Source organism: Apodemus sylvaticus, chromosome 22 (genome assembly GCF_947179515.1).
Source record: "Apodemus sylvaticus chromosome 22, mApoSyl1.1, whole genome shotgun sequence".
Taxonomy (NCBI): Eukaryota; Metazoa; Chordata; class Mammalia; order Rodentia; family Muridae; genus Apodemus; species Apodemus sylvaticus.
In genome coordinates, this window is record NC_067493.1 from 27,736,884 (window position 1) to 27,763,538 (window position 26,655).

The window sequence follows — 26,655 nt, forward strand, 5'->3', positions numbered from 1 at the left end:
GTGTGTGGAAGCCACAGATTGATGCTGGCTCTTTCTCTCAGACATTCTATACCCTGTTTATTCAGTCAGGGTTTCATACTGAACATGGAACTTGCCAATTCAATCAGACCAGCCTGTCAGCAGGTTCCAAGGATCTTCTCGTCCTCACAGATCCCCGGTGCTGGAATTTATAACAGTACACTGCTGTGCCCTATATTTATGTGGGTGTGAAATCCAAACTCAGGTCTTCATACTTGGTCAGCACTGAGTGACCGACCTATCTCTACCGACACCACCGCCCCCCCCCCCCCGCCGCCCCCCTCCTCCCGGACAGAAGGCTTGGAATTCATGACCTTCCTGAATGCTAGTATGACAGACAGATATAGTGCCTGGTCATTCCTGGATATTTTCTCTAGAAAATACTGGGTTTTTCTATCTTTTATCTATTGTTGTTGTTGTTGTTGTGGTTGTTGTTTATGTGTGTGTGTGTGTGTGTGTGTGTGTATGTGTGTGTCTGTGTGTGTGTGTGTGTGTAAATCAGAGGACAACTTTGTGAGTCTGTTCTCTCTTCCCTTTATATAGATTCTGAAGATGGAACTCAGGTCGCCAGGCTTGTGTAACAAGCACCATCATTACTGGCTGAGCCACCTCGCTAGCCCTGGGTTTTTTCTTTCAAAGATAAACATATCAGTTCCCGTTGGTACTTCCCGGTCTAATTCTGGCTACAGGATTTCCTGTTTGTTTTAACACAACCTTATGCCTTTCCCTCTTTTCTTTCTGGGAAGCTGAAACCTTCCCCCGCACCCCCACCTTTTCAATGACACCCAGCAAAGACTTCTCTGCTCTATCCCACAACACACGCTGTATCTTAGAATAGCAATGTTCCTGCCACCTTGCACCACAGGGTGACTTGGGACTGTTGCAGATCTCTGTTCCTGGCAGTTTTGACCTTGGGCCTTCAGTGTTTCAACGCCACTTAGCATTGTCACTGCCCTCAGCCTATGCTGTCAGCCAGACCTGCACTGAAATTCCTTTGTTGCCTTTGACTTTGGGGCTCTTTTCTTAGATTGTGTGTGTCTGTGCAGGGTGTACATGCCACAGCACACGTAGAGGTCAGAGGACAACTTACAGGAGTAGATTCTCTTCTTCCGCCGTGTGGATCCTGGAGGTGGAACTTTGCTGTCAGCCTTGGTGGCGAGCACTATGACCTGATGAGCCACCTCAAAGGCTCCGTGGGTTGCTATTTAAAAAGAATCACTACTTTTTTATATATATAGTCCAAAGTGATCTTGAACTCTTTGTGATCCTCCTGCCTCAGCCTCCCAAGTGCTGGGACCACAGATGTGCACCACCAGGCCTGACTCATTTATTGTTTTTAGCATTTGATATGCATAACATTTCAGATGGTAAGTGGTGCTTTTCCATTGTGTATTAGGATGTAATTTATGCTAGTATATTCAGTCTGGTTCTAGAGTCATGTTTGCCCTGGGACTCTCCTGAGCAGACCTCACCCCTGATCTTTCTTTTGAGGCCTCTGACACATAGTTTAAACAAGGAGAAGTACAGAAAGATTTAGACTCAGTTGGGCGCAGTGGCACAGACCCTCCATCTCAGTACTCAGAAGGCAGAGGTAGGGGGATTGTGAATTATAGGCAAGCCCAGGCTACCTGTTGAGACCTCATCACAGCAAACCAAAACACAGCCCTTACTTTGAATCCCCCTTCTTTCTAGACTCCTGTTCCATGCTACACAGACCTCCCTGACCCCTCTCTTTTCCTTCAGTGTCGTGGGGAGATGGTGTCACCTTTGTGTCCCCACCATACAGCCCGTGTCATGATTGTTCTAGTTTCATTTCTGTGGCTAGGATAGAATACCCCAACCAAAGTCAACTTAGGGGAAGAAAGGGCTGATTTGGCTGATAGTTCCAAGTTGCACTCCATCATTTCTGTGAAGTCAAGGCAAGCACATCCGTAGCCTGGTCACAACCAGTCGAGAGCAGTAAGAGGTGCATCCTCCTGTGTTGGGGGACAGTGCCGCCCACGGTGGGCTGGGGCTTCTTACATCAGCAAATGGTTAAGAGTTCCCTACAGGCCAACCCAGTTCAGATGATCCTCTTGACGTTCCTCTCAGACGATTCTAGGTTGCGGCAAGTTGCCAGTGACTCACCAGCACCGTGACACTCGCTACAGCATGCTACACGGCCTCCTCTCTGCCCGTCTTACGTGTATGCGTAGTGTGTGCGTTTATGTGTCTGCCTGTGCTTGAGTGTATAGTAGAGGCCAGAGGCCAACAGCAGGTGTGCATTAGTCACTTTCCTGTTGCTGTGGCAAAACATCATGCATGGCTAAGGTAACTTTAAGAGGGAAGAGTTTATTTGGGATTATGGTCCCAGAGGGATCAGAGCTCATTATAGCATTACGCTACAGGTGTGGTGCTAGGAGCGGGAGGCTGAGTGCTACATCCTCAACCATAACACAAGAGCAGAGAGAGTGAATTGGAAGTAGGGTGAGGCTGTGAACTATCAAAGCCTGACCCCAGGATGTACTTCCTCCTGCAAGGCCATGCTTCCTAAACCTGCTCGAAAGGCACCAACCACTGGGAGCCGAGTCTTCAAACACATGAGCTTATGGGGGGGGGTTCTCATTTAAAACCATTTATAGGGGATCTTTCCCTGTCACCCACCACCTTAGTGTTTGAGAGAGAGAGAGAGAGAGAGAGAGAGAGAGAGAGAGTTTCTTTCTGCAGGGGAGCTCACTCAGTAGTAGATCTAGTGTGGCCAGTGAGTCGACGCATATTGCCACACCCAGATGTTCGGTGGGTGCTAGAGATTAGAATGAAGGTCGTATTGTGTGCTTCAGTTACCATTGGCGGAGCTATCTCCTCGTCCCATCTAACAGGTCAGAAAACCGAGGTTTGCTCAGGTGTCTCTGCTGGCATATTTCAGAGCTGAGACCAGGCGTCTGCTTCTGGGCTGGGCTTGGGGTTTGCTGCATTTCCACGGCTGGCTAACAGGGGCTAGTGTTGAGTATCTCTTTGGGATCTGCCTGCCACTGGTTTCTGTCACAGAGCCCCATGCAACTTGTAGTTGGTCCCACAGAATTCCATTGTTCCACAGTTGGTTCAGAGAGGTGGTGTGCAGTGCCAGGGGGACCTGTGGAGGTCAGGAAGAGGGCTAGCCACATAGACAGAGAAGTGGCGTTTCCCAAAGCATTCTGCAGATCCGGGAATTTCCCCCGTTCCCTACCACAGATAGGAATGTATTCTCAGGCCTGGGGAGATGACTCACCTGGTAAAATACTTGCCTTGCAAGCCTGAGGACTTGAGTTCAATTCCCAGACCCCACATGAAAAGCCCGGCATGGTAGGACATGTTTGCAACCCTGATGCCGGGGAGGCTGAGACACTCTGATGTCAGAGACCCTGCGGCCAGCCAGACTAGCCTAATGGACAATTCCTGGTCAGTCGCAGACTGTCTCAAAGAACAAGGTGGGAAAGTTTCTAAGGATGAGGATCAAGACAATCCTTTGTTTTCCATACTCATGCCTATCCCTGCACGCATGCACCTGCACACACAAGAACATGGACACACGTGAACACACGCAAACATTCAAAAATATCACTCCAGAAAATCAGCTTCCAGACACCCCTGGAGGATGGGAGCTAGTGACCTGGTGACACAGGTTGCCACAGAGGACCTGAGCTGTGGAACATGGGCGGGGCAGGTGGGAGGGGGAGCTTCCTGGGTAGAGCTGGCCTATCAGGGGCATCGGACAGAAGCAGGGGAAGCTTCTGGGAAGCAGACGGCCAGTGGATTTGTCTGGAAGCCAGCTCTGTGCTGTCATGGTGCAGCTGGGTGGGTGGTCTGCGCCGTCACCAGGAGGGCTGTCTGTCTGCAGGAAGGTGGAGGGCTGTCTGTCTGCAGGAAGGTGCTGCTGGTGGCCGTCTGCCAGAACACGAGGATGTTTTAAAGCGATGGGTTTTAATTAGGCAGCCGATACACACGGTGTGGATGTATAAACAGACCCAGCCAGCACCTGCTCCCTCAACATGCTGTGTCCCACTCCCGAGATGCTACCCTGTACTCTGCTCTCTTCTGCCACCAGCCTTACAGCCCACCTCCACAGTGGCTCCCCACCGTGACACTTAAGCCCGCGCACACTCTCCCCAGGGCTGTGCAGGACTCTGTGAGGAGCCAGGAGGTCAACCTGGGTGGTCCCTGCTGTAGGGCTGCAGTGGTATTGTGGCTATAGCAACACTCACCCCTCTGATCTCCATCCATCCACTAGCTTTGCTGCTACCGTCTTTTCCTCCCTCCTCAGCGGGGTTTGTATGTAAGGTCAAGAGGGACCCTGATTTTTTAGGGCCGTTGACTGGCTTCTGTTCAAGTCCACACAGGTCCTGGCCCTGGGCTGGCTGGCCGGAGTGGTTTTGGACCAGTGGCCACCTGGTTTGGGGTGTAGCCTTTTGCTTATAAAGGGGAGGCTCAGGCAGAAGATGAACTATGTGTCCTTTGCCATCCAGGTCCATCTGGACCCACAGGTGTTCCCAGCAAGTGACTGGAATCAGTCACCATCCACTGTGTGTAACCAGGAGATAAAAAGTGGGTCAATGTCTTGATTTCTACCTCCTTTGGACAATGGTCATGTTGTCACCCTCCTTCCAGGCAGAGTAGATAGATGTTTGCTCCTGGGCCTTTGTGCCAGTGAGTTGTTCCTGTTCATCTCTCTGGGGTAAGGGGCCTCTGTCCCAAAGAGCTCCATGTGGTCGCCCTTGGGGGGCTGGGCCCTAGCTTTTCCTCACAAAGCTGTGGCAGACTTGCCGGGAGACTTCCAGTCCCCCCCCACCCCACCCCTCCACCCCCCATCCCCCCACCCCCCCCACTCCCCCACCCCCCACCCCCCCACTCCCCACCCCCCACCCCCCCCACCCCCCAGCTCCAGCCTCACAGTTGGCATGTGCTCACCCAGGTAAGGGGCCAGACTGGCAACAGCTAGGTGAGTGTGAGCTTGCTACGGTTCCCTGACGCCTGGAGCCCCAGAACCTTGTGGCTCTGGGTAGAAGCCCTTCGGCTGTCCACAAGCTTCAGTTGCATTCTGACTTGGTGCCCTGTTGCGGACCTCAGTGGGCCACATCTTCATCTGCCACCCACCAAGTCCCATTGCTTTCTGTGTTCCATAGACAGGTCACTTCTCACAACAGGATGTCCTTACTGGAGTCTTCCCCACCAACGGGGCGTGGTCACCCTCACAGAATGGGCATCATACGGCTGACCGGGGCCTCCTATGCCAACTGTGACCTCCACTACGGACTGGGATCTGTTGTGTAGGCTGAGTTTCCCCACTAGGGACTGGACTCTCTTCCAGAGACTTTGCTGACTGGAATCACCCAGCTGACCTACTGGGAACCAGGGTCACCTTTTCTTTCTCAGCAGCACCTGCTGTGGGATACCAAGAACAGCGAGCTCTAACCCTGGCCACGGGGTGGAGGTGGAGGTGGGGGTGGGGGTGGGGCACTCAGATGACCTGGTACGTAGGTGGATCATCTGTCTACTCAGCCTGGGAACCACTGAGTAGTTTTACAGGCATGGAAAGAAAGCACATGTCTAGTGCTTTTGCGCCAGCCAGCTGTTACCACAGCTGCAGCTGTGACTTCCTAGCCACAGCCCTCAGAGCTGAGTCTGGCAGCCCTTATGGTCCAGCTGCTGAGGTCCTGTGATAGGTTTGAAGTCTATAATGTACTTAGAGACTGTCCCCTACCCTGGTTAGTAGTGACATCCAGAGAGGGCAGCAGGGTTGGGGACGCCACGAGATCTCTGGCATCTCATTAGATGTAGGTGCCCCTGACTGCTGCGACCAGAGGGTGGTGACACTTTGCTGTAGCGACGACACGTGTGGTGACCACATGGTCTGGGGTTTGCAGGACATCATTTCTCTTGAGCTGATAATGGGTTCACTTGTCGTGGGCTGTGGAAGGAGGCAGGTCTCCAGCCCTGCTCGTGGGAGCAGACGAGCCAGCCACTGGAGAGTTTGGAGGACGCTGATGTCTGTATGGTCTGTGGAAGGAACAAAAGGCAGCATTGGGGGATGGGTGGAGGAGTGAGTCGTAGTGCGAGGTGGCCAGGACAAGTATGCCCCTTCAGGTGAACTGTCCCATGCTATAGCTGAAGACCTGGTGCAGAGCCAGAACCAGCTTTGTCCCAGTCATTAGCCAGCGGGTAGAGAAGGCACCTGAACCCAAGCTCAGCCTGGGGTGCTACGATGTCTGGTGCACTTGGCTTGCACTCGCAGCCCTGGGGTTCACATTCCATCTTTTGGCCCAGAATGGCCAGCTGATTCCTTTCTTTCCTCCAAGACTGGTATCCTGGAAGGAAGATTCTTGGGAGGTGACCTCTACTGAACCCCAGAAGCTGGCTGCTGGTGGCCTCCCACCTTGCTGACCACGTGGGACCTTTTCCGCTTGGCTCTGTACGCAGCTTCTTGGTCTGTGGCGAGAGGGAGCAATGAGATTTCCAGCCCCAGCAGGGCTCCAGTGTGGGGGATGCTGGACTCCGTGCCTTTGACACTACCACCAAATGTTAGAGTCCAGACACTGCTTCTGGGGGTTCTCTGAATCAAGATGCCATGTGGTTCAAGCTACCATTCATAAAACATGGGCCTAGTGTTTTTGTTGAATGAATGAATGAATGAATGACGACTGGGAAGGGACCCCCTCTTTGGTTTCTACCATTGTTTGGCTGTTAAGTTTACATGGTGGGAGATATGAGTTTCTCTTCAGGCCACCCATCCAACACAGTGCCTGGTTACACATCAGGCTCCCTGAAAATATCTCTAGGGTTGGGTATGGGGTGGGCAGGGCTCCCCCTGGTGGTTGAACTTGAATCTCCACCCATTTTTCCCTTTTCTGCCCTGGAACCTGGAGGGCTGGCTTGCTATTTAGGTGAAATGAGTCCTCCAACCTCTGTCCCACCTGGGGAATGTTGCTACTGTTCTTAGGAAGGAAGGGGCAACTGGAAGGGTTCCATGCTGTGGTGTGGGGTTTGGTCCTGAGGGTGGCAGGAAGTCCTTACCCTCCCCACGGGTGACCGACCTTGCACCCTGAAGTAAACTGGGAGGTCTCCTTATTATTGCCTTTCTAAAGCTCAGCACAAACCAAGGTTCTAGGGGCGTTACCCATTCTCAGCCTCAGCTTTCTCATCTGTAAAAAGTTCAGGTATGGGGCAGAGGTCTCAACGTGTAAAGACAGATATGGGCATGCCCAGCACTCATGTAGGAGGCTGGACCTGGTGGCTTGCACTGGGGAGGCAGAGACAAGAGAGTTCCCAGGGCTTGCTGCAGCTAGTCTAGCAGAAGTGGTGTGCTCCAGGCCAGTGAGGTAAGAAAGAGGAAGCTTAGTAATTATTGATTCACTCTCTTTAAAAGATAACGGGTTTGTTTGGGGTGTCTATTTTCTCTTGGGTGAATTTTGGTTCTCGGAATAAAGGCATTATTCCTGGGTACGGAAAAGCTTGGTACGTTTACTTAGTTACTAAGTTTCTGGGCAGAGAGTTGTGGGTAATATTCCTTCACCTTTTTATTTTTTTAATTTTTTTAATTTCTGGTACTAGAATTGAATCAAGGACTTCAAGCATTTTAGGCAAGCATTCTACCACTGAGCCACGCCCCAGCCCCTCCCTGGGGGATTCTAGGAAGGGGCTCTACCACTGAGCCACGCCCCCAGCCCCTCACTGGGGGATTCTAGGCAGGGGCTCTACCACTGAGCCACGCCCCCAGCCCCTCACTGGGGGATTCTAGGCAGGGGCTCTACCACTGAGCCACGCCCCTAGCCCCTCCCTGGGGGATTCTAGGAAGGGGCTCTACCACTGAGCCACGCCCCCAGCCCCTCACTGGGGGATTCTAGGCAGGGGCTCTACCACTGAGCCACGCCCCAGCCCCTCACTGGGGGATTCTAGGCAGGGGCTCTACCACTGAGCCACGCCCCCAGCCCCTCACTGAGGGATTCTGGGTAAGCATGCTACTGTTGCACTTTCCCCCCAACTCTCTTTTTATTTTGAATTTTGAGATAGACTCTCTAAGTTGCTTGGGGTAGCCATAAACTTACTCTGTACCTCAAGCTGGCCTGAACTTACAATCCATCTGCCTCAGCCTCTTGAGTAGCTTTAAAACAAAACAAAACTCTTTCTTTCTCTGGTTGCTTTGGATTTGATTGTTTTACAGTCACTACTCAAGGCTAGTGACTCCAAGTCTTTTCTATTTCACACTGTAGATGTCCTTCCATGTGTGGATTCTCCTGTGCCCCACACACTTGACAACGTTTTATTTTATCTGGGAGGTGGTAACATATGCCTCTAAATCTATGAGTTCAAGGCCAGCCTGGTCTACAGAGTGAGTTCCAGGATAGCCAGGGCTACCCAGAGAAATTCTATCTCAACCTCTGTCCCCCAAAAGTTGTCCTTTATTTTTCATTTGTTTTCTAAATATTTTCAAGTCATCTAGATCCCCCTCCCTTCTCTTCCTCCTAGTTTTTTACTTTATTGAAATAAAGTCCCAGGAATCACTGTACACCCGAGATGAGCTTCGCTTCCACCTCGGCAATCTTCCTACTTGAGACTTACAGACAAGGGCCGCCATGCCGTTATGGCTCCTCCTCCTTGACCCTGTGTTGTTTAGAAGTTGTTCAGACTTTCAGAATGATGGTTTTTTCCCAGCCTTCTAATTTCCATTTTACATCCACGGTGACCTAACAGTGCCCAAGGTGTGCTTCGCAGACCGAGTTTACTCAGGTGTGCTTTATGGCCTGGGATGTGGCCTTGACTGTTTCTTGGGAGCTGCCTGCCCCTCTGCTGTGTGAAGATATGCCTCATAAATGTCCATTAGCTGATTGGCAGCCAGCACGGCCCTGCTCACCTGTGTCCTCCTCATCTCCCGCCAGATCTTAGCTGGTGTTTCCAGTAGCTGGGAGAAGGGTATTATCAACCACCACAGGGCACTGCCTGATTGCATATCTGTCAGATTCCACTTTGCAGTCCAGTGTGTGTGTGTACTCTTGTATGTGTGCATGCACATTTATTTGTACAGTTCTGCACACACACACACACACACTTGCAAGTGTGCATGCACACACAGCGGCCAAAGACAACCTCAGATGTTGTTCCTCAGGCTGTCTACCTTGAGTTTTGAGATAGGCTCTCACAGTGGCCTGGAACTCACAAGTAGGCTAAAAGAGCTGGCCCAAGAGTTTCACAGATCTGGCTGTTTCCGCCTCCCTACCACGGGGCATGCTCCACCAAACCCAGATGTTTTTTGTTTTTAATATTGGGAGATTGATTCTGGGTTTGAACTCAGAACCTCATGCTTTCTGGGCTACCCCTACCACTTTCACTTAATAGACACATACCATTCTCCACAGAGGTCTCTTTGTAGAGCTTTTTAATAGGATGTTGTTTAAACGATGTGTCCCATCATTTTCTTTTAACTGTCCAAGCCCAACTGTTGAGTATGTATTAGTTTTTCATAGCTGTGACAAATACCTGATGGGTATTTGGGCTCATGGTTTTGGTCCGTGGCTGCAGGCTCGGTTGGTTTCAGGCTGTGATGAGGCAAGAATATCACAGAGAAGTGAAGATGCTCACTCCGAATCAGCAAAGAGGGGGAAGTGCATGGATGCATGGAGTATCTTTCAAGGCAAATCTCCTGCATCCTACATCCTCCAACTAGGTCCTGCTTCCTACTCTGCCCCACTTTCCAATACTGCTGTCATATTGTTGCTAGAATTGTTAGGAGTAAAAACCCAGTCCCAAGAGCCCTAACAAGACAGGCTTTGCTACCCCACCTCAAAAGACTAATCATGCAAACAAATAGAAGAAGCCCCATTCAGGGCTGGGGACACTGCTCAGTGATAGGGTGCTTGCCTAGCCCCGTGCTCCATTCTCTGAATGACTAGCCAGCTACCTACCCACCCAGCCAGCCAGCCACCCAGCCAGCCACCCAGCCAGCTTGTCAGCTAACAAACCAGCCATCCATCCATCCAATCAACCAACCAACCAACCAACCAACCAGCCAGCTAGCCAGCCAACAAACCAGCCAGCCAGCCAACTAACCAACCAACTAACTAACCAACCAACCAACTTGCTTACCTACCTACCTACTAACCAACCAACCAACCAACCAACCCACCCACTTACCCACCCACCCACCTACCCACCTACCTACCTACCAACCAACCCACCCACCCACCCACCCACCCACCCACCTACCTACCAACCAAACAACCAAACAACCAACCTACCTATCTATCTACCTACCTACCTACCTACCTACCAGCCAACCAAACAGAAGCCTTAGAAAGAGGAACGCAAAGATTGTCCCTCCCCGTCCCAAGTCCACCTTTGATCTGCCGTGCCTCTGCCCTCCGAGTACTGAGTACAGGCATACCCCAACACTATGTGACTGAGGTTTAGGTTTTAATAGAAGGCACGAGGTTTGCTTAGCTAAGTAGTCCTGGGCAAGATGTGGTCCCAGCTATCATCATTGTCCTGCCCGCCAGTCTCTTCTGTAAGGTTATCTGTGGTCGGACAAATAGCAATGGAAAAATCTCTTCCTGAGAGACAAGGTCCCCCTCTGGCTGGTCCCAGATTTCAGCTACTTCCTTCTCCAAGTATGAGATCCCTGGGAGGAAATTCCAATTCTTTGGGCACCATTGCTTTCACAGTCTGGTAGCCTTTGGAAGGTTGTCATTCCAGCCAAGCCGGGTATTCTGAGTGGATCATGGGATTCTTTCATAATTAAGTCAGAGCCAATCACCTCTCAGTGACAAGCTTTTCTAGGGAAACGTTGAATCCAAACCATAAATGAGTGTTTTAAGTTATCACAGTTACATTAGCATCGTGGCAGAAGCAAGCTCCCCTGCTGCTGAGGGTAAAGATTACTGGTTTAAAGTTCGTCCTCAGCCTCCTCAACGTGCATGTGCGGATTCAGAAGGTCAGGTGGGCTGGGTCACCAGTGGATGCTGTGAAAATCCATGACCAGCATGCAGATTGGCGAGGCTGGGTGGAAGCCACAGTGACAGTCATCTCCAATCCCCCACCTCCGAAAGCCTGCATCCACAGTGGGAACTCAGGCCTGTGCCTCTGACCACCCTACCAATGCATCTCCACTCTCAATCTTGGAACTCGTGAACTTCGAACTTCACAGTCTAGGAGCCAGAGGTCCAGCCACACCTGGCCTGGAACAATGTGAAGAGATCTGACTGAGCTCAGGGGCAGCCTTCCGAAAGCAGACAGCCTTGCCCCACACCAAAAAGCACTAACAGCCAGGGCTGAGTTATTACCGTCTCCACAGAAATATTTGGAAATAGAGCAAACTCCCACCTAAACAGTGGGAGAACGTAATAATACAAGCTGGGACACCACACCTGTTGCCCTGACCAAAAGCCGGAGGCCACTTGGGCTGGGCTGGCCAGTGTAAGACAGACCGACACCGAGGTGCCCGGGAGTCTGGGTGCTTCTTGTCTGCATAGCGTTGACTGAAAGTGCAGGTCAGAATAGCAGAGAGTTCTTCTTGTTTGGGTCTTTCAGAGTGGTTGTCAAGGAAGCGAGACTTATAGTTGGCCCCTCTCGCCCTCTTCAGCCTCACCATCAGAAACATTAGTGAGGATATATGAACAAATTTCATGCACATAGTAGGAGCTTTTGTAAACGATCTGTTTCCACTGCTCACAATTCCTGTCTGTTTCTGTCGATTCACTTTCTGTTTTTTGTTCTTTTTTAATTTTTTTTTATTTCTTTATTATATGTAAGTACACTGTAGCTGTCTTCAGACACCCCAGAAGAGGGCCTCAGATCTTGTTAGAGATGGCTGTGAGCCACCATATGGTTGCTGGGATTTGAACTCATGACCTTTGGAAGAGCAGTCGGTGCCCTTAACCACTGAGCCATCTCTCCAGCCCGTCGATTCACTTTCTGCAGACAGAGATATAGTGCTGCCTTGAGGTTCTGTGTACTGACAGGAGTCAGGGAGTGAGCTCATGCCTTCACTCTGACCCCACCCCCACCGCCACCACCACTGCCACCAAAGGTTCAGACATTTGTTTTTCTTAGTTATTCTGTAGCTTGGCATGTCTCAGCCCCTCCCTGGGGGATTCTAGGCAGGGGCTCTACCACTGAGCCACGCCCCCAGCCCCTCCCTGGGGGATTCTAGGCAGGGGCTCTACCACTGAGCCACACCCCAGCCCTTCCCTGGGGGATTCTAGGCAGGGGCTCTACCACTAAGCCACGCCCCCAGCCCCTCCCTGGGGGATTCTAGGTAGGGGCTCTACCACTGAGCCACACCCCAGCCCCTCACTGGGGGATTCTAGGCAGGGGTTCTACACTAAGCCACGCACTCAGTCCCTCACGGGGGATTCTGGGCAGGTGCTCTATGATTGAATCATCTTTTAGCACTATTTTTACTTATTTGGAGACAAGGTCTCAGAAGTCACCCTGGCGGGCCTTTAACTTGCTCTATGGATTTGACAGTCATTGAACTTACAATACTCATGCCTCAGTCTCTCAAATATTTGTTATTTGCCTATATCACCAGGCCTGGCTTGGCTGAATATTTTTCTAATTAAGAATCGTGTTTTTAAGCTGAGTAGTAGTGGCACACAAACACCTGGTTTATAGAGTGAGTTCCAGGGCTACACATTAAAAACCCTGTCTTAAAAACCAAATAAAATAATGATTTTTTTTTTGTTCTTAAGTCTATTTATTTCATTTTATATATATGAGTGTTTTGCCTTGTATGTGTACTACATGTGTGCTTGGTGCCCACAGAGGTCATAAGAGGGTAGAGTGGCTTGAACGAGATTGACCTCCATAGGTTTATACACTTGAGTGCTTGGTCTCCAGTTGGTGAAACTGTTTGGGAAGGGTTAGGAGGTGTGGCCTTGGAGGAAGTGTGGCACTGGGAGAGGACTTTGAGGTCCTTTGGAAATCTCGGTGTTCTCTGTCTTGCTCTCTCTGTTTCTCTCTCTCTGTTTCTCTCTCTCTGTTTCTCTCTCTCTCTCTCTCTCTCTCTGTTTCTCTCTCTCTCTCTCTCTCTCTCTCTCTCTCTCTCCCCCTCTCTCCCTCTCCCTCTCTCCCCCTCTCCCCCTCTCTCCCCCTCTCCCCCTCTCCCTCCCTCCCTCCCTACTCTTTGTACTTATAGATCAAGATGTGAGGTCTCTCTGCCTGCTGCCATGTTTCCCATCATGATGATCACAGCCTCTAACTCTCTGAAACCCCCAATAAGCTCTTTTAAAAGTGACCTTGATCATGGTGTCTTATCACAGCAATAGAAATTAACTAAGACAGAGGCATCATATTCCCTGGAACTTGAGTTATGGATGATTGTAAATTGTCATGTGGGTCCATGTCTTCTGTAAGAGTAGCAAGTTATATTAACTTTGGAACCATCTTTCCAGCGCGCCCTCCCCCCTATTTTTTTTATAAAAGATATTTTTCATGGTGATAGCACAAAAATGCTATGTTCCTAGCTTGGTTTGTTCATTACCATGAAGGGCCCTAGACTTTATCCTCTGAGGTCAATGCCATTGTATTTGTCAGGGTTCAGAACTTACAGACTGAAAATCAATCTCTGTCTCTCTCTGTCTCTGTCTCTGTCTCTGTCTCTGTCTCTCTCTCTCTCTTTCTCGTGTGTGTGTGTGTGTGTGTGTGTGTGTGTGTGTGTGATTTATTAGAATGGCTTACAGGCTGTGGTCCAGCTAGTCCAACACCGACTGTCTATCAATGGGAGGCCCAAGGATCTAGTAGTTGTTCAGTCCATGAGGCTAGATGTCTCAGCTAATCTGCAATATACATTAGACTCCAGAAGAAGTAGGCTCTAGGGCTGGAGAGATGACTCAGCAGTTAAGAGCACTGATTGTTCTTCTAGAGATCCTGAGTTCAACTCCCAGCAACCACATGGTGGCTCACAACCATCTCTAATGAGAACTAATGCCCTCTTCTGGTGTGTCTGAAGACAGCTACAGTGAACTTATAAATAAAATAAGTAGAGAATTTTTTTTTTTAAAGTGAAAGAAAAGAAAAAAAAAAAGAAGTATGCTCTAATGCCAGTGAAGGAATAGACTTGCTAGCAAGAGAGGGCAAGCCGGCCAAGAGAGCAAGCGTCCTTCGTCCATGCCCGCTGTACAGGTTCCCCCCGGAAGCTGTGGCCCAGAGTAAAGGTGGATCATCCCACCTCAAAAAATCCAGACTAAAAGTGGGTCTTCATGGGCTGGAGACATGGCTCAGCAGTTAAGACTGCTCTTCCAGAGGTCCTGAGTTCAATTCCTAGCCACCACAAGGTGGCTTACAACCATCTTTAATGGGGTCCAATGCCCTCTTCTGATGTGTCTGAAGACAGCTACAGTATATTCTTGTAAATAAAAATAAATAAGCCTTAAAAAAAAAAGTGGGACTTCCAACTTCAAATTATTTAATTAAGGAAAAAAAAAAAAACCCTCACAGGTATGCCCTGCTGCTTGGGGGTTTTAGTAAATTACAGATGTAGTCAAGTCCATAGCCATGATGCTCATTTGTGCTATAAAATCTACAACATTCCCCTTTTCTTTCCAACCTGGAGGACCCTCTCGTTTGTGTGTGTGCAGGGCATGTCTGTCACACGTGTGTGCCATGTGGAAGCCTGTGTGGAAGCAACAGGAGGATGTCGGGTACCCTGCTCTGTTACCCTGCTCTATTTAATTCCCTTCACACGGGATATCTCAGTGAATCTGGAGCTAGGCTGGTAGTCAGCAAACCCAGGTGATCCTCCTGTTTCACTCACACAGTGCTGTGTGTGTGTGTGTGTGTGTGCGCGCGCGCGCGCGCGCGTGCGCGCGCACGCGCTCTGGGGATTCGAACTCAAGTCTTCATTCTTGTACAGCAAATGCTCTTACCTACTGAGCCATCTCCTTAATGCCCTCAAAGGTCCTTTCAACTTTCAGATATGACGTAAATGTTGATGGATATAGAGCTTGGCCTTCCTGACTCCTGCATTCACTGACCCCAGCTTAGGGCGGGTACAGTCATGGGTCCAAGGTGTGCATTGATTGGTTGTTAGGATCTCTGAGCTGTGTTCTCATTGGCTCCATAGACTTTTCTCCCTCCCCTTTGTCCTCGGTCAGGGCCGAGGGGGGATCCTGGTCCTAGGAAGGAGGCAGGACTTGTTTGGATGACTTGCTGGGGTTTGGGAGGCGGTGTTTACCTGGCAGCTTGCCTCCAGCTTGTGGTCTGCAGGCTGTTGGGAGTGTGTGCTGATAAGGAAGAAGAGACGCTACAGCTCCTGAGGTTCTGATTGGAATGGCCCACACACAGCAGCGTGTCTGTGGGTGCCGTTCAAGTCCACTCTGCCTGGACATCTTCACTCATACGCAGTGAAGTGAAGTTTTTTCTCTTTCCAAGTCTCTGGAACATTTTCAGACCCCTCATCTTGTCGGTAAGACTCAAGGTCTGTTTCCCGCACGGGAGGTGGGTGGGACCCTCATAGTTACCTAGTACTCCAAATAGCCATCTTCCGAAGACGGGGGCCAAGCCTCTCCACGTGTTCTCGGGTGAATTCCGTGAGGCAGGTGTGAGGTCATGGTCGGTTCTTGTGTGGGACACAGTATAGACACAGTATGGAACATTCCGCCTGGGTTCAGCCTCAGTGGTACCCTTACAATTCTAACCCTTGGCTTCCATGTCTATAAAGTGGTCATCTTGGAGCCGTAGCAGTGAAGTTAAGTGGGAGACTATTAAGAAGTTTCCCCTTGGGTAGGAGTACAAACCTCTCTTTGTCCCCTGAGCTACAGAGCCACGCCATTGTGCTGAGGGGTGACTTTCACTGTTGAATGCCCAGCCCTGGCTAACAGGATCTTTGCCAAGGTTTGCAGACCTGTTTCTTCCAGCCCTGTTTCTCACCAACTTATCACAGTTCTTATGGGGTCCTCACACAATGACATCAATGTGTGTATGTGTATATGTATGTGTGTGCATGTGCTCACATGTGGTGGGGGCAGCTACATGTGTCTGGATATGTGGAGGCTAGAAATCAACCTTGGACATTGTTTCTTAAGAGCCTTTCATTTGCTTCTTTGAGATAGACATAGAGTTAGCTAGGCTGTCTGGCCAGCCTACCCCAGGGATGCTCCCATGCCTCCACGAAATTACAAGCAGGAGCCAGACATGGGTTCTTGAAGGTACTTTATGACTGAGCCATCGTCCCATTTCCCTGGTGTCCTCTTCTGAGGTTGGAGGAAGGGCTGTAGAGGCTAGAGCAGGGGAAGTGGGGACTTTGGAAAGGGGTGACTTTCACTGTTGAATGCCCAGCCCTGGCTAACAGGATCTTTGCCAAGGTTTGCAGACCTGTTTCTTCCAGCCCTGTTTCTCACCAACTTATCACAGTTCTTATGGGGTCCTCACACAATGACATCAATGTGTGTATGTGTATATGTATGTGTGTGCATGTGCTCACATGTGGTGGGGGCAGCTACATGTGTCTGGATATGTGGAGGCTAGAAATCAACCTTGGACATTGTTTCTTAAGAGCCTTTCATTTGCTTCTTTGAGATAGACATAGAGTTAGCTAGGCTGTCTGGCCAGCCTACCCCAGGGATGCTCCCATGCCTCCACGAAATTACAAGCAGGAGCCAGACATGGGTTCTTGAAGGTACTTTATGACTGAGCCATCGTCCCATTTCCCTGGTGTCCTCTTCTGAGGTTGGAGGAAGGGCTGTAGAGGCTAGAGCAGGGGAAGTGGGGACTTTGGAAAGTGTCTTCAGGCAGGGGATTCCTGAGCCCATCCTGACTTGAGCTGACAATGCCCAGGTCTGTTGGGTGAGGAAATGAGCTGTTCTGAGACTCACAAGACAGGATGTAGCTGAGACGGTCCCATCTTATGTGTCCTGTGGCTTGGGCCTGATGCAGGATCTGTTCATCAGGGTTGAAGGGCCTTACCAGCTGCCCGACTCTGAGGACAGGCAGCCAGGCAGATTGGGCAGATTGTACACACTGGAATAGTGTCAAAATGTTGTCTTTGCACAAACCCTTGGTTTCTGCCCTGTGTACTAAGTTAAGGGTTTGGAGTGTGGACCACATCCATAGAGATGTGTTCTGAAATTTTAAAGTTGTGGTTTTGTCTGTGTGTGTGTGTGTGTGTGTGTGTGTGTGTGATGCTTTAAAAAGGTTAATTGGATATGGTGGTGTCTTTTAGTCCAGAACTAACTAGACTTGGCAAGCTGAGGCAGGGGGATCAAGAGTTCAAAACTGACTTTAGCTATAAAGTGAAAGACCTTAAGACCTTTCACACAAATGAACCAAACCAAACCAAACACACACACACACACACACACACACACACACACACACGTTGATCCTCCAGTGTATCGACAAAAGTAGATATGGCATACTCCAATAGGGAACTGGACGATATTAAATATACATAGATTCATACATTACATGTGGAACATCAATGATACACTAAGGGGTCTGGAGGGATGGCTCAGCCCGTAAAGTGTTTGCCATACAAGCCTGAGGACCAGAGTTTGGATCCCCAGCTCCCACATAAAAGCCAGTCTATGATCCCACAACTGGGGAGGAAGAGACAGGGGCTCCTTGGGCTTCCCTGCTAATCAACCAAGCTGAAGCACTGAGCCCCGGACAAGAGAGAGACCCCCATCTCGAAAACTAAAGTGGAAGACTGGTAAGATGGTCAGCAGGGTCAACCTGCTGCTAAACCTCACACCCTGAATGTGATTCCCAGAATCAACATGGCGCAAGGAGAGAAGTGACTCCTGCGTGCTGTCCTCTGATCTCTTCATGCCCACGGTAGTACATGTACACTACAGTACATGTACACGCACACACACATGCATGCAGATGCATGCACACACACGCATGCATGCACATGCACACACACGCACAAGCACACACACATGCACACGCACATGCACACACACATGCACACACACATGCATGCACGCACACACATGCACGCACATGTACACGCACACACGCACACACACATGCATGCACACACATGCACACACACATGCATGCGCACGCACATGCACACACATGCATGCACACGCATGCGCGCACACACACACACACACACACATACACGCACACACGCACATGACATATGAAGCTGGCTTAGCCTAGCTCTTCTCTACCTGAAGCAGCCGAGTCTCATCATGGCATTTCAGTAGGTGATTGTTTCACTTTATTTGATTTTTATGTATTTGTTTTATGCATGTGTTTCCTTGTTTGTTTATTTTCAGACAGAGTCTCTCTGTGTAGTTCTGGCTGTATTGGAACTCACTCTGTAGACCAGGCCGGCCTTCAACTCTCAGAGTCCTGCAATCCTCTGCCTCCCAACTGCTGGAATGGTGTTTTATTTTTAAGACTGTGTTTCTCTATTAGTAATTCTTTTCCCCACTGATAACATCATAAACATCTTTTGTCCCTTATCATGTATCTCATTGGTTCTTAAGAAGATTTATTTTTATTTTATGTTTTAATTATCTGTGTGTATGTGGGTACAGGAGCCTACAGAGGCCAGGGGAGGGGATCAGATCTTCTGGAGTTACAGGTGGTCGTGAACCACCTGGCATGGACGATGGGGACCGAACTTGAGTCCTCTGTAAACGCAGCAAGTGCTCTTAGCTGCAGAGTGTCTCTATGACCCCGTGCCATCAGTTTTTAATCGCCACCACACTTGGCCCAGTACCATCATTTTCAATACATCTCTGATCTGCATTCTAGGCTTCTGTCTAAAGAGTGTCCCACTGTCAATCAATGGACACCTTTCCACGTCATTGAATCACGGGGGTTCCTAATATGGATGTGGTGGGCCCAAGGCAGGCAGCACCAGAGTGTTTCCTTCAGAAAGGCTGCACCATGCCCACCTCTACTCGCCATCCTATCAACGCCCCTCCTTTTCTGAGCCCCGTCTTTCTCTTCTGTCCTCCCATTTATCCTCCCACTTGTGAGTGGTCCATCACCTACCATTCATTCAGCCATTTTCCACCTGTCCATCACCAGTCTTAGAACCCGTCCGTCCACCTATCTACCCACCGTCCAGTCACCTGCCCACGCCATCCATACATCTCTCTATCCGCCAACCCACTGATAACATTCATCTGTTCTCCATTCTTCCTGCCCTGGGTTTTCATTCCCTGCCTGAGCATCCACACAGGAGGCCTGCTACTGCCTTGTGCATCTCTGTTCTCTCTCATATCTGGATAGAAATGCACCAATCTAGCAACTTTTATTCTTTTTTTCCCTAACTCTGTAGTCTATCCACCAACCCATCTGTTTATCATCCATCCAGCCATCTGTCCGTCCATCCATCCATCCATCCGCTCACCCACCTATCTACTCATCCACTCACTTATCCATTTATCTGAATGTCTCTCTATCACCCATCCTTCCATTACCTGTCCACAGACCTATCTACTCATCTATCCATTCATTCTTTCATCCCTTCACCCATCCACTTGCCTATGCACCCTTTAATCCAGTTGGCCACCCATCCACTCATCCACCCATCCAACCCCCTGTCCCTATTTGTCTGTCCATCCTCTCCATCCCCGTGTCCACTTAGACTGAGAAAGCACCAGAGCTGAGGTGCTGCAGGAGGAAGAGAAGTTGGTGAGGAGTGATGGCCTAGGTAAAGACTTTCAAAAGGTTTGTGTTCTTAGCCACAGGCTAGGTGAGAAGCCCCAGCATCCCTAAGTGGAAGCAGAGTTCATTACCTACCACTCCAACTTGGTGAGGACAGGTGTGCACGGAAGCAGAAGTGGCCAAAAGGACTCAGCACAGTCTCAGGCTCTCAGTGCCTATGATGGTGAGCTCATGGGTTTGTCTTTCTGCTCTGCCTGACCAATTGGCCACCCCAGAGCCCAGTCCAGCCACTGCTGCATTGTGAGCAGCCAGCATTGTTGAAAGAGAGGGTGGGTTGATCAGGAGGCTGTTTATGATTTCTGCCTGTAGCTTCAGTTGAACCCTCTGGAGGTGACTTCTGGATCAGCGTGGAAAACTGTTTTTCTTCTTATAGGCGGAGGAGGCCAGCACCTTTTAATGCCATTAAGTGCTGAGGAGGTGGGGAAGGATTAGGGTTGTCTGGAGTTGGAAGGAGGCAGGAGGAGTAGGTAGAGCCATGGACCCGGACTTGTTGAGTCTTTTCAAGGGGTGTCAGGTTTCTCAGAAGGAAACCTGGCTTCTAAGCCTCTGTGGTAAGTGAGACCCAGCCTGGCTGCTCTGGTAGCATTTTTTGGCATCTCCATGTCCCCAGCTTGTTTCTGTAATGGCATTGCAGCTGGGCAGTGGAGGGGACATTGTTGTGCTCGCAGAGATACATGGGGTCCTTCAGTGAGCTCGACAGAAGGCTGTGCCCAGCAAGCCTACTTTGGTGTGTGACTGACATCGAGAGCCAGACCCCTCAATTTGGGGACCATTCGCCCAGAAAACATTTTCAATCCATCCCCACCTTAGCCAACCCAGGCAGACAAGTGGAAGCAAGCCCCTACAATAGTAAGATGTGATCACATTTATCTGCCTTCATCTTGAGGAGCCCTGGAATATTCATTGTGGCCCACTCTGTGATTGCATAAACATGGGAATATCTGGAAAGTCCTCGGGGCAGGGAGGGATGAATGAAAGGAGTCAGCAGAAGCTGCCCACGCTTGCTCACGCCTGTAACCCAGCTCTAGGGGGGCTGAGGCCGGAGGGGCATTATGAGTTCAGGGCTAGCCTGGGCTACAGACTGAGGCCGAAGAAGAAAAGAAAGTTGCCAGATTGGTGCATTTTCACCCAGAGGGAGAACAGAGATGCACAAGGCCTCCTGTGGGAATGCTCAGGCAGGGAGTGAGAACCCAGGGCAGGTCTGGGGTGGCACTGGCTACACATCAATCTCTTGGGATCAGGAAGGTGGACCTGCATCTTCCAGATCCACTAACATCTCAGAGGAGAGTGTCTGAAGCAGGGGTGGCGAAGCAGGAAGCTGTCAGAGCAGCAGGGAGTACACGGGACCTGTTTAATCTCTTACACACACACACACACACACACACACACACACACACACACACACACCTTGGGATGAAGAGATGGCTCGGTGGGGAACATGCTTGTTGGCCGAGTGTGAGGACCTGAGCCCTAACCCCAGAACCCAAGTGCTGTACCATGTCTTTGTAATCTCAGCCCCAGAGAGGCAGAGACAGGGAGATATTTGGAGTTCACTGGCCAAGATCTCTGTTCAGTGAGAGATTTAGTCTTTAAAGCTAAGGTGGAGTGGGGCTCCATGGGTAAGACTTCATGCTGGGTCAGCATGAAGATCTGAGTTCTAATCACTGGTACCCTTGGAAAAAGCTTGGCATGGCTACACGTTTGCCTATAACCCCAGGTCTGGGGTGGCAGATACAGGAATAAAACAGAGAGGGAGAGAGCAGGACACCTGCTACTCTCTGACCTCCACATATGTGCAAAGGTGCCTACACCCACACATACTTGTGTATACTATACATATCACACCACATCCATTTACATTTATCATTTGGAGAGTGATTTAGAAACAGACTGTCACTCTTTGGCCTCTACATGTACCCACAGACATGTGTATGCACACACACATGCATGCCTACACACACACACACACACACACACACACACTACTATTATGAGCTGAGGGTTATTATTTTAGCATGTTTACCATGGGAGGAACCAAAAGGTCATTTGTTAAAGACCTGCTCCTTCTCAGACCCTTGTTTTGTGGTTTTTGAGGAAATGGCAGCCAGGCTGAGCTGATCCCTGCAGATGCTGGAGATACTATGGCCAAGAAGTACCCTTGTCAGAAGACAGTCATCCAGAGCTGGCCTGAGACCTGCCCACGGCTCCCTCATGTGACTGCCTTCCTCCTTCCAGTGAACACAGCAACTAAAAACCAAGATGTTAGAGGGTTAGGGCTCCAGGTTAGGGCTCCAAAGAAGCGTGTTTGGATAGAGAGTGAATAGCCCCGGCTTTAAAAAAAAAAAAAAAAAAAAAAAAAAAAAAAAAAAAAAAGATACTGTAACTATAAGTGACAATTGGGCTTATTATGACTTACACTTGGGTCTTACTTACCTCCGTTACCTTCTCTGGTCCCCCTCCTACACCAGCTGACCTTTCTTTTCCTGACTAACTCCTCTTCTATTTCAGTGTCTCATGGCTTGAGGGGGTTATCCACAGGAGCATGGGCAACTTACCAGTGGCTATACCACTGAAGAAAACTGCCCCCATCAACCAACTATCTGTAAAACCTTTGGGAGGGACGGGGCTTCATGAGCCCTCTCCCAGCAACTATAAACTCTATAGAGCCTCCGGAAGGGGGAGGGGCCTCATTAGCCCCTCCCCTAGCAAGTGTTCTTGTCAATCCTCAGCAAGGGGCGTGGCCTCGTCTGTTTTTTCTTTCCTTTTTCCATGACGGAATGTTGACCAGGCTGATCTCCCACAGGTCTTGTAAAGAATTATTTATATGTGCTGAAGGTTGGAACCAGAGCACGGAACAGTCTGGATCTTTTAGTTTGTGTTTCCTCCCCAGATAGCTTTGTATATTTTCCAGCCAGAGAGAGCCCTTGAGTTCTTCTGAGGCTTGCCTCAATTTACCAATCTCTGTCCACTCCGTTCTGAACACTCAGGGCAGACAGGGAAGTGCCCCATGTTTCCAGGCATGGACACGCCCTGGCTGGGGGTTCTGCACTTGTACCTTAGCCTCCCCAGCAGCACAGCCTCCTGTCTTGGGGAGCCAGGAGCCCCAGAGACAGGTAGGCCTCTGATAGTGGATGTTACATCTCAGGAGAATGGGCTGGCATTTTGGATTGTGTTCTAATGGCTGTGCTGGTGAGCTGGCACATATGGGACACATGTGACCATGTTGCATGTCCCTCCTATTTCTGGTGACTTTAGTAGTCCAGCCCTCCTTACTCCCCCTTGGCTTCTGTCCAACAGCCCATTTCACACCTCCATTTAGAAGAGGAAGCCACCAAGCATCAGGGTTGGCACAGAGACCACTTTGCCCCCCCCCCAGCTTTGGAGACTTTGGGGGCCCACATGTCCTTGCACATCTCTGTCCTGCAAATCTGGGTGCCTACTGATGTCTCCTTTCTTTGCATTTTTGGAGTAGGTGGGAATTAAACCCAGGGCTTTTCACATGGTAGGCAAGTGCTCCACCCTGGAGGTACTTCTCCAGTCCTGCTGTCTCATCTCTGCGTCTGGAATTATGAACACTCCTGTGACTGTAAATATTTTCCTCCAGAAGGGGGGAAAAGCCAGCAAAATCCACACAATCGGCCTTGATGGCCACGTCCCAAACAAATTATATTTATTGGCACGAGAAGTGCTCATAACCGACTGTGACTTATTCTCCTAACCGGATTGTAAAAACAGTACCCATAAACTCATTCCTTTCTTGTAAGAAGCCAGGCAGGGCCCAGGGATGTGACTCAGTGGACAGAGTGCTAGCCTAGCATGCAGAAACCCTGGGTTTAATCTCTTGTACCCCATAAACCCAGGGCAGTGGCTAACATCTCAGCACTGGGGAGGTGGAGGCCGGAGGCTCAGAAGTTAAGGTCATTCTCAGCTACGTAGTTTGAGGCCAGCCTGGGCTTCATGACACACCGTCTCAAGAAAGCAAAATAAACAAAGAAACCAAACAAGCAGGCTGTGCCTGTTGGCCATGTGCAGAGTGCCCATGTGGTTCTTCACAGCACGGCTGGCGAAAACCTTAATTCCTCTTCAGCTTGGAGGGGATCTTCTCCCTAAGGCCTGAGGACTGGATTCCGAGGGGCTAAGAAGTGGTGAATGGACAGGACTGGGTACATGTGGTGAGAAGCAGGCTGATGTGGTGGGTGCCTGCTACAGCTCCTGTCTCTGTTTGTTTTTCAGTGACATATTTGATGCCATGTTTCCTGTCACTCACATCGGTGGGGAAACAGTCATACAGCAAGGTATGTTCCCCTCCAAATGCTCGTCATCTGTCCTGACCAACGTAAGAAACTGCCAGATTCCTTAGTTATCAGGGAAATGCAAATCAAAACAACCCTGAGATTTCACTGCACACCAGTCAGAATGGCTAAGATAACAAACTCAGGAGACAGCAGGTGCTGGTGAGGATGTGGAGAAAGAGGAACACTCCTCCACTGCTGGTGGAGTTGCAAGCTGGTACACTGGAAATCAGTTTGGCGGTTCCTCAGAAAACTGGGCATGATACTACAGGAGGACCCTGCTATAGCACTCCTGGGCATATACTCAAATGATTCCCCGGCATGCAGTAAGGACACATGCTCCACTATGTTCATAGCAGCCCTATTTATAATAGCCAGAAGCTGGAAAGAACCCAGATATCCCTCAATGGAGGAATGGATACAGAAAATGTGGTATATATACACAATGGAGTACTATTCAGCCATTAAAAACAATGAATTCATGAAAGTCTTAGACAAATGGAGAACTGGAGAATATCATCCTGAGTGAGGTAACCCAATCACAAAAGAACACTCATGGTATGCACTCACTGATAAGTGGATATTAGCCCAGAAGCTTGGAATACCCAAGACACATTTCACATATCAAATGATGCCCAAGAAGGAGGAAGAACAAAGTATGGATCCTTGGGTCCTTTGTAGAAAGGGGAAAAAAATACCCAAAGAATGGGGATACAGAGACAAAGGGTGGAGCAGAATCTGAGGGAAAGACCATCCAGAATACCCCACCCAGGGATCCAGCCCATATACAGTTACAAAACCCAGACACTATTGTGGATGCCCACAAGTGCTGGCTGACCAGAGCCGGATGTAGCTGTCACCTGGGAGGCTCTCCTAGTGCATGACATATGCAGAGGGGGACACTCTCAGCCAGCCATTGAACTGAGAATAGGGTCCCTAATTGGGGAGTGAGAGAAAGGACCCAAGGAACTGAAGGGATTTGCAGCACCACTGGGAGAATAACAATATGAGTCACCCAGTACTCCCAGAGCTCCCAGGGACAAAACCATCAGCCAAAAGAGTACACATGGAGGCACCCATGGCTCCAGACACATCGGCCGCAGAAGATGGTCTTGTTAGACACCAAAGGGAGGAAAGGCCCTTGGCCCTGGAAAGACTTGATGGTGTCGTGTAGAGGAATACCAGGACAGGGAAGCGGGGGTGGGTGGGGTGGGGGTGGGTGGGTAGAGGGGTGAGGTTGGGGGATTGGGGTGGGGGGGTTGATTGGGGAAGGGGAGATGGCTTATGGGATTTTGGGGGGAGGGGGGAACCAGGAAAGGGGATAACATTTGAAATGTAAATAAAGAATATACCTAATTTAAAAAAAAATAAAATAAAAAAGAAACTGCCAGGCTGAGACAGGAGGATTGTCTTGAGTTCAAGTCCAGTCTGGGCTACGGCGTGAGACTCTTCACAGATATTTCAGGTAGGGGAGAGTGTGTGTGTGTTAGTGAGGCAGAGGCAGGCAGACCTTTGTGAGTTCGAGGCCAGCCTGGTCTACATAGTGAGTTCTAACTCAGCTAGGGCTTCATACTGAGAGACCCTGACTCAGAACAAACAAACAGGGGAGGGGGCAAGCAGGCAGGGAGAGGAGAAGTAGAGAAGCGCAAAAGAAACTAAGGAAACACAGCGCCACAGACAGCATTAATCTGTCACCCCAGCAATCCTAGAAGAGGGGAGGTGGATTTCGAGTTCAAAGCCAGCCCGAAGAACTTAATGAGTGAAGAGGGTACTGGGTGCATGGTTTCTTTGTAGAGCCTTTGCCTAGTGTGCAAGAGTCCCTGGGTTCACTTCCAGCATGAGAGAGGGGGCGGTGCTCCATGCCCAGGAATTGGCACCTGGGGCTGGTATTGCTTGGCACTGGCTGGCACACGTAGTTACAAGGGTTCCTTGCCAGAAAACCATGAATATCTAACTCATTTTGTTTCACATTTTACATCTGTTGTCTCTCTGTTCTGTCGTAGGGAACGAAGGAGATAATTTCTACGTGATTGACCAAGGAGAAGTAGATGTGAGTATCTATCCATCCACCATGGGTTTTGGACAACAGGTCCTCTTTGCATGATTGGCTTGAAGACTTCACAGAGCTTAGCACCAGGTCTCACGAATGCAAGTTGGCAGCTTTTCTTTCTGAATAGATTCCTAATGTTTTATTTGTTTGTTTGTTTATGGTGCTAGGGATGAAACTCAGGGCTTTTAGCACTTAGATGGATGTTCTGTCACTCAAATACCAGTCCCTCCCCCGGGGATTCTAGGCAGGGGCTCTGCCACTGAGCCATGCCCCCAGCCCCTCCCTGGGGGATTCTAGGTAGGGGCTTTACCACTGAGCCACGCCCCCAGCCCCTCACTGGGGGATTCTAGGCAGGGGCTCTACCACTGAGCCACGCCCCCAGCCCCTCCCTGGGGGATTCTAGGTAGGGGCTTTACCACTGAGCCACGCCCCCAGCCCCTCACTGGGGGATTCTAGGTAGGGGCTCTACCACTGAGCCACGCCCCCAGCCCCTCACTGGGGGATTCTAGGCAGGGCTCTCCCACTGAGCCACACCCCCAGCTCCTCTTTGGAGGAGTCTAGGCTGGAGCTTCAGTGCTGAGCCACACCCTGCCCCCAGCCACATTTCAGTTGTTTTATTCAAGAACAAGAATGCATTTTGTCTGAATGACAATATAA

The 26,655-nt window shown here is 49.9% G+C and overlaps 1 protein-coding gene across 2 annotated transcripts in view; it reads left to right on the forward strand.

Annotated features, from left to right (window-relative positions):
• Positions 1-26,655, forward strand: part of Prkar1b (protein kinase cAMP-dependent type I regulatory subunit beta) — a 124,789-nt gene that overhangs the window by 51,656 nt on the left and 46,478 nt on the right. For both annotated transcript variants that reach the window (XM_052168125.1, XM_052168124.1), the window contains exons 5-6: positions 23,890-23,951; positions 25,952-25,998. In XM_052168125.1, the coding sequence (XP_052024085.1) occupies positions 23,890-23,951; positions 25,952-25,998 (109 nt within the window). The remainder of the gene's footprint in view (positions 1-23,889; positions 23,952-25,951; positions 25,999-26,655) is intronic.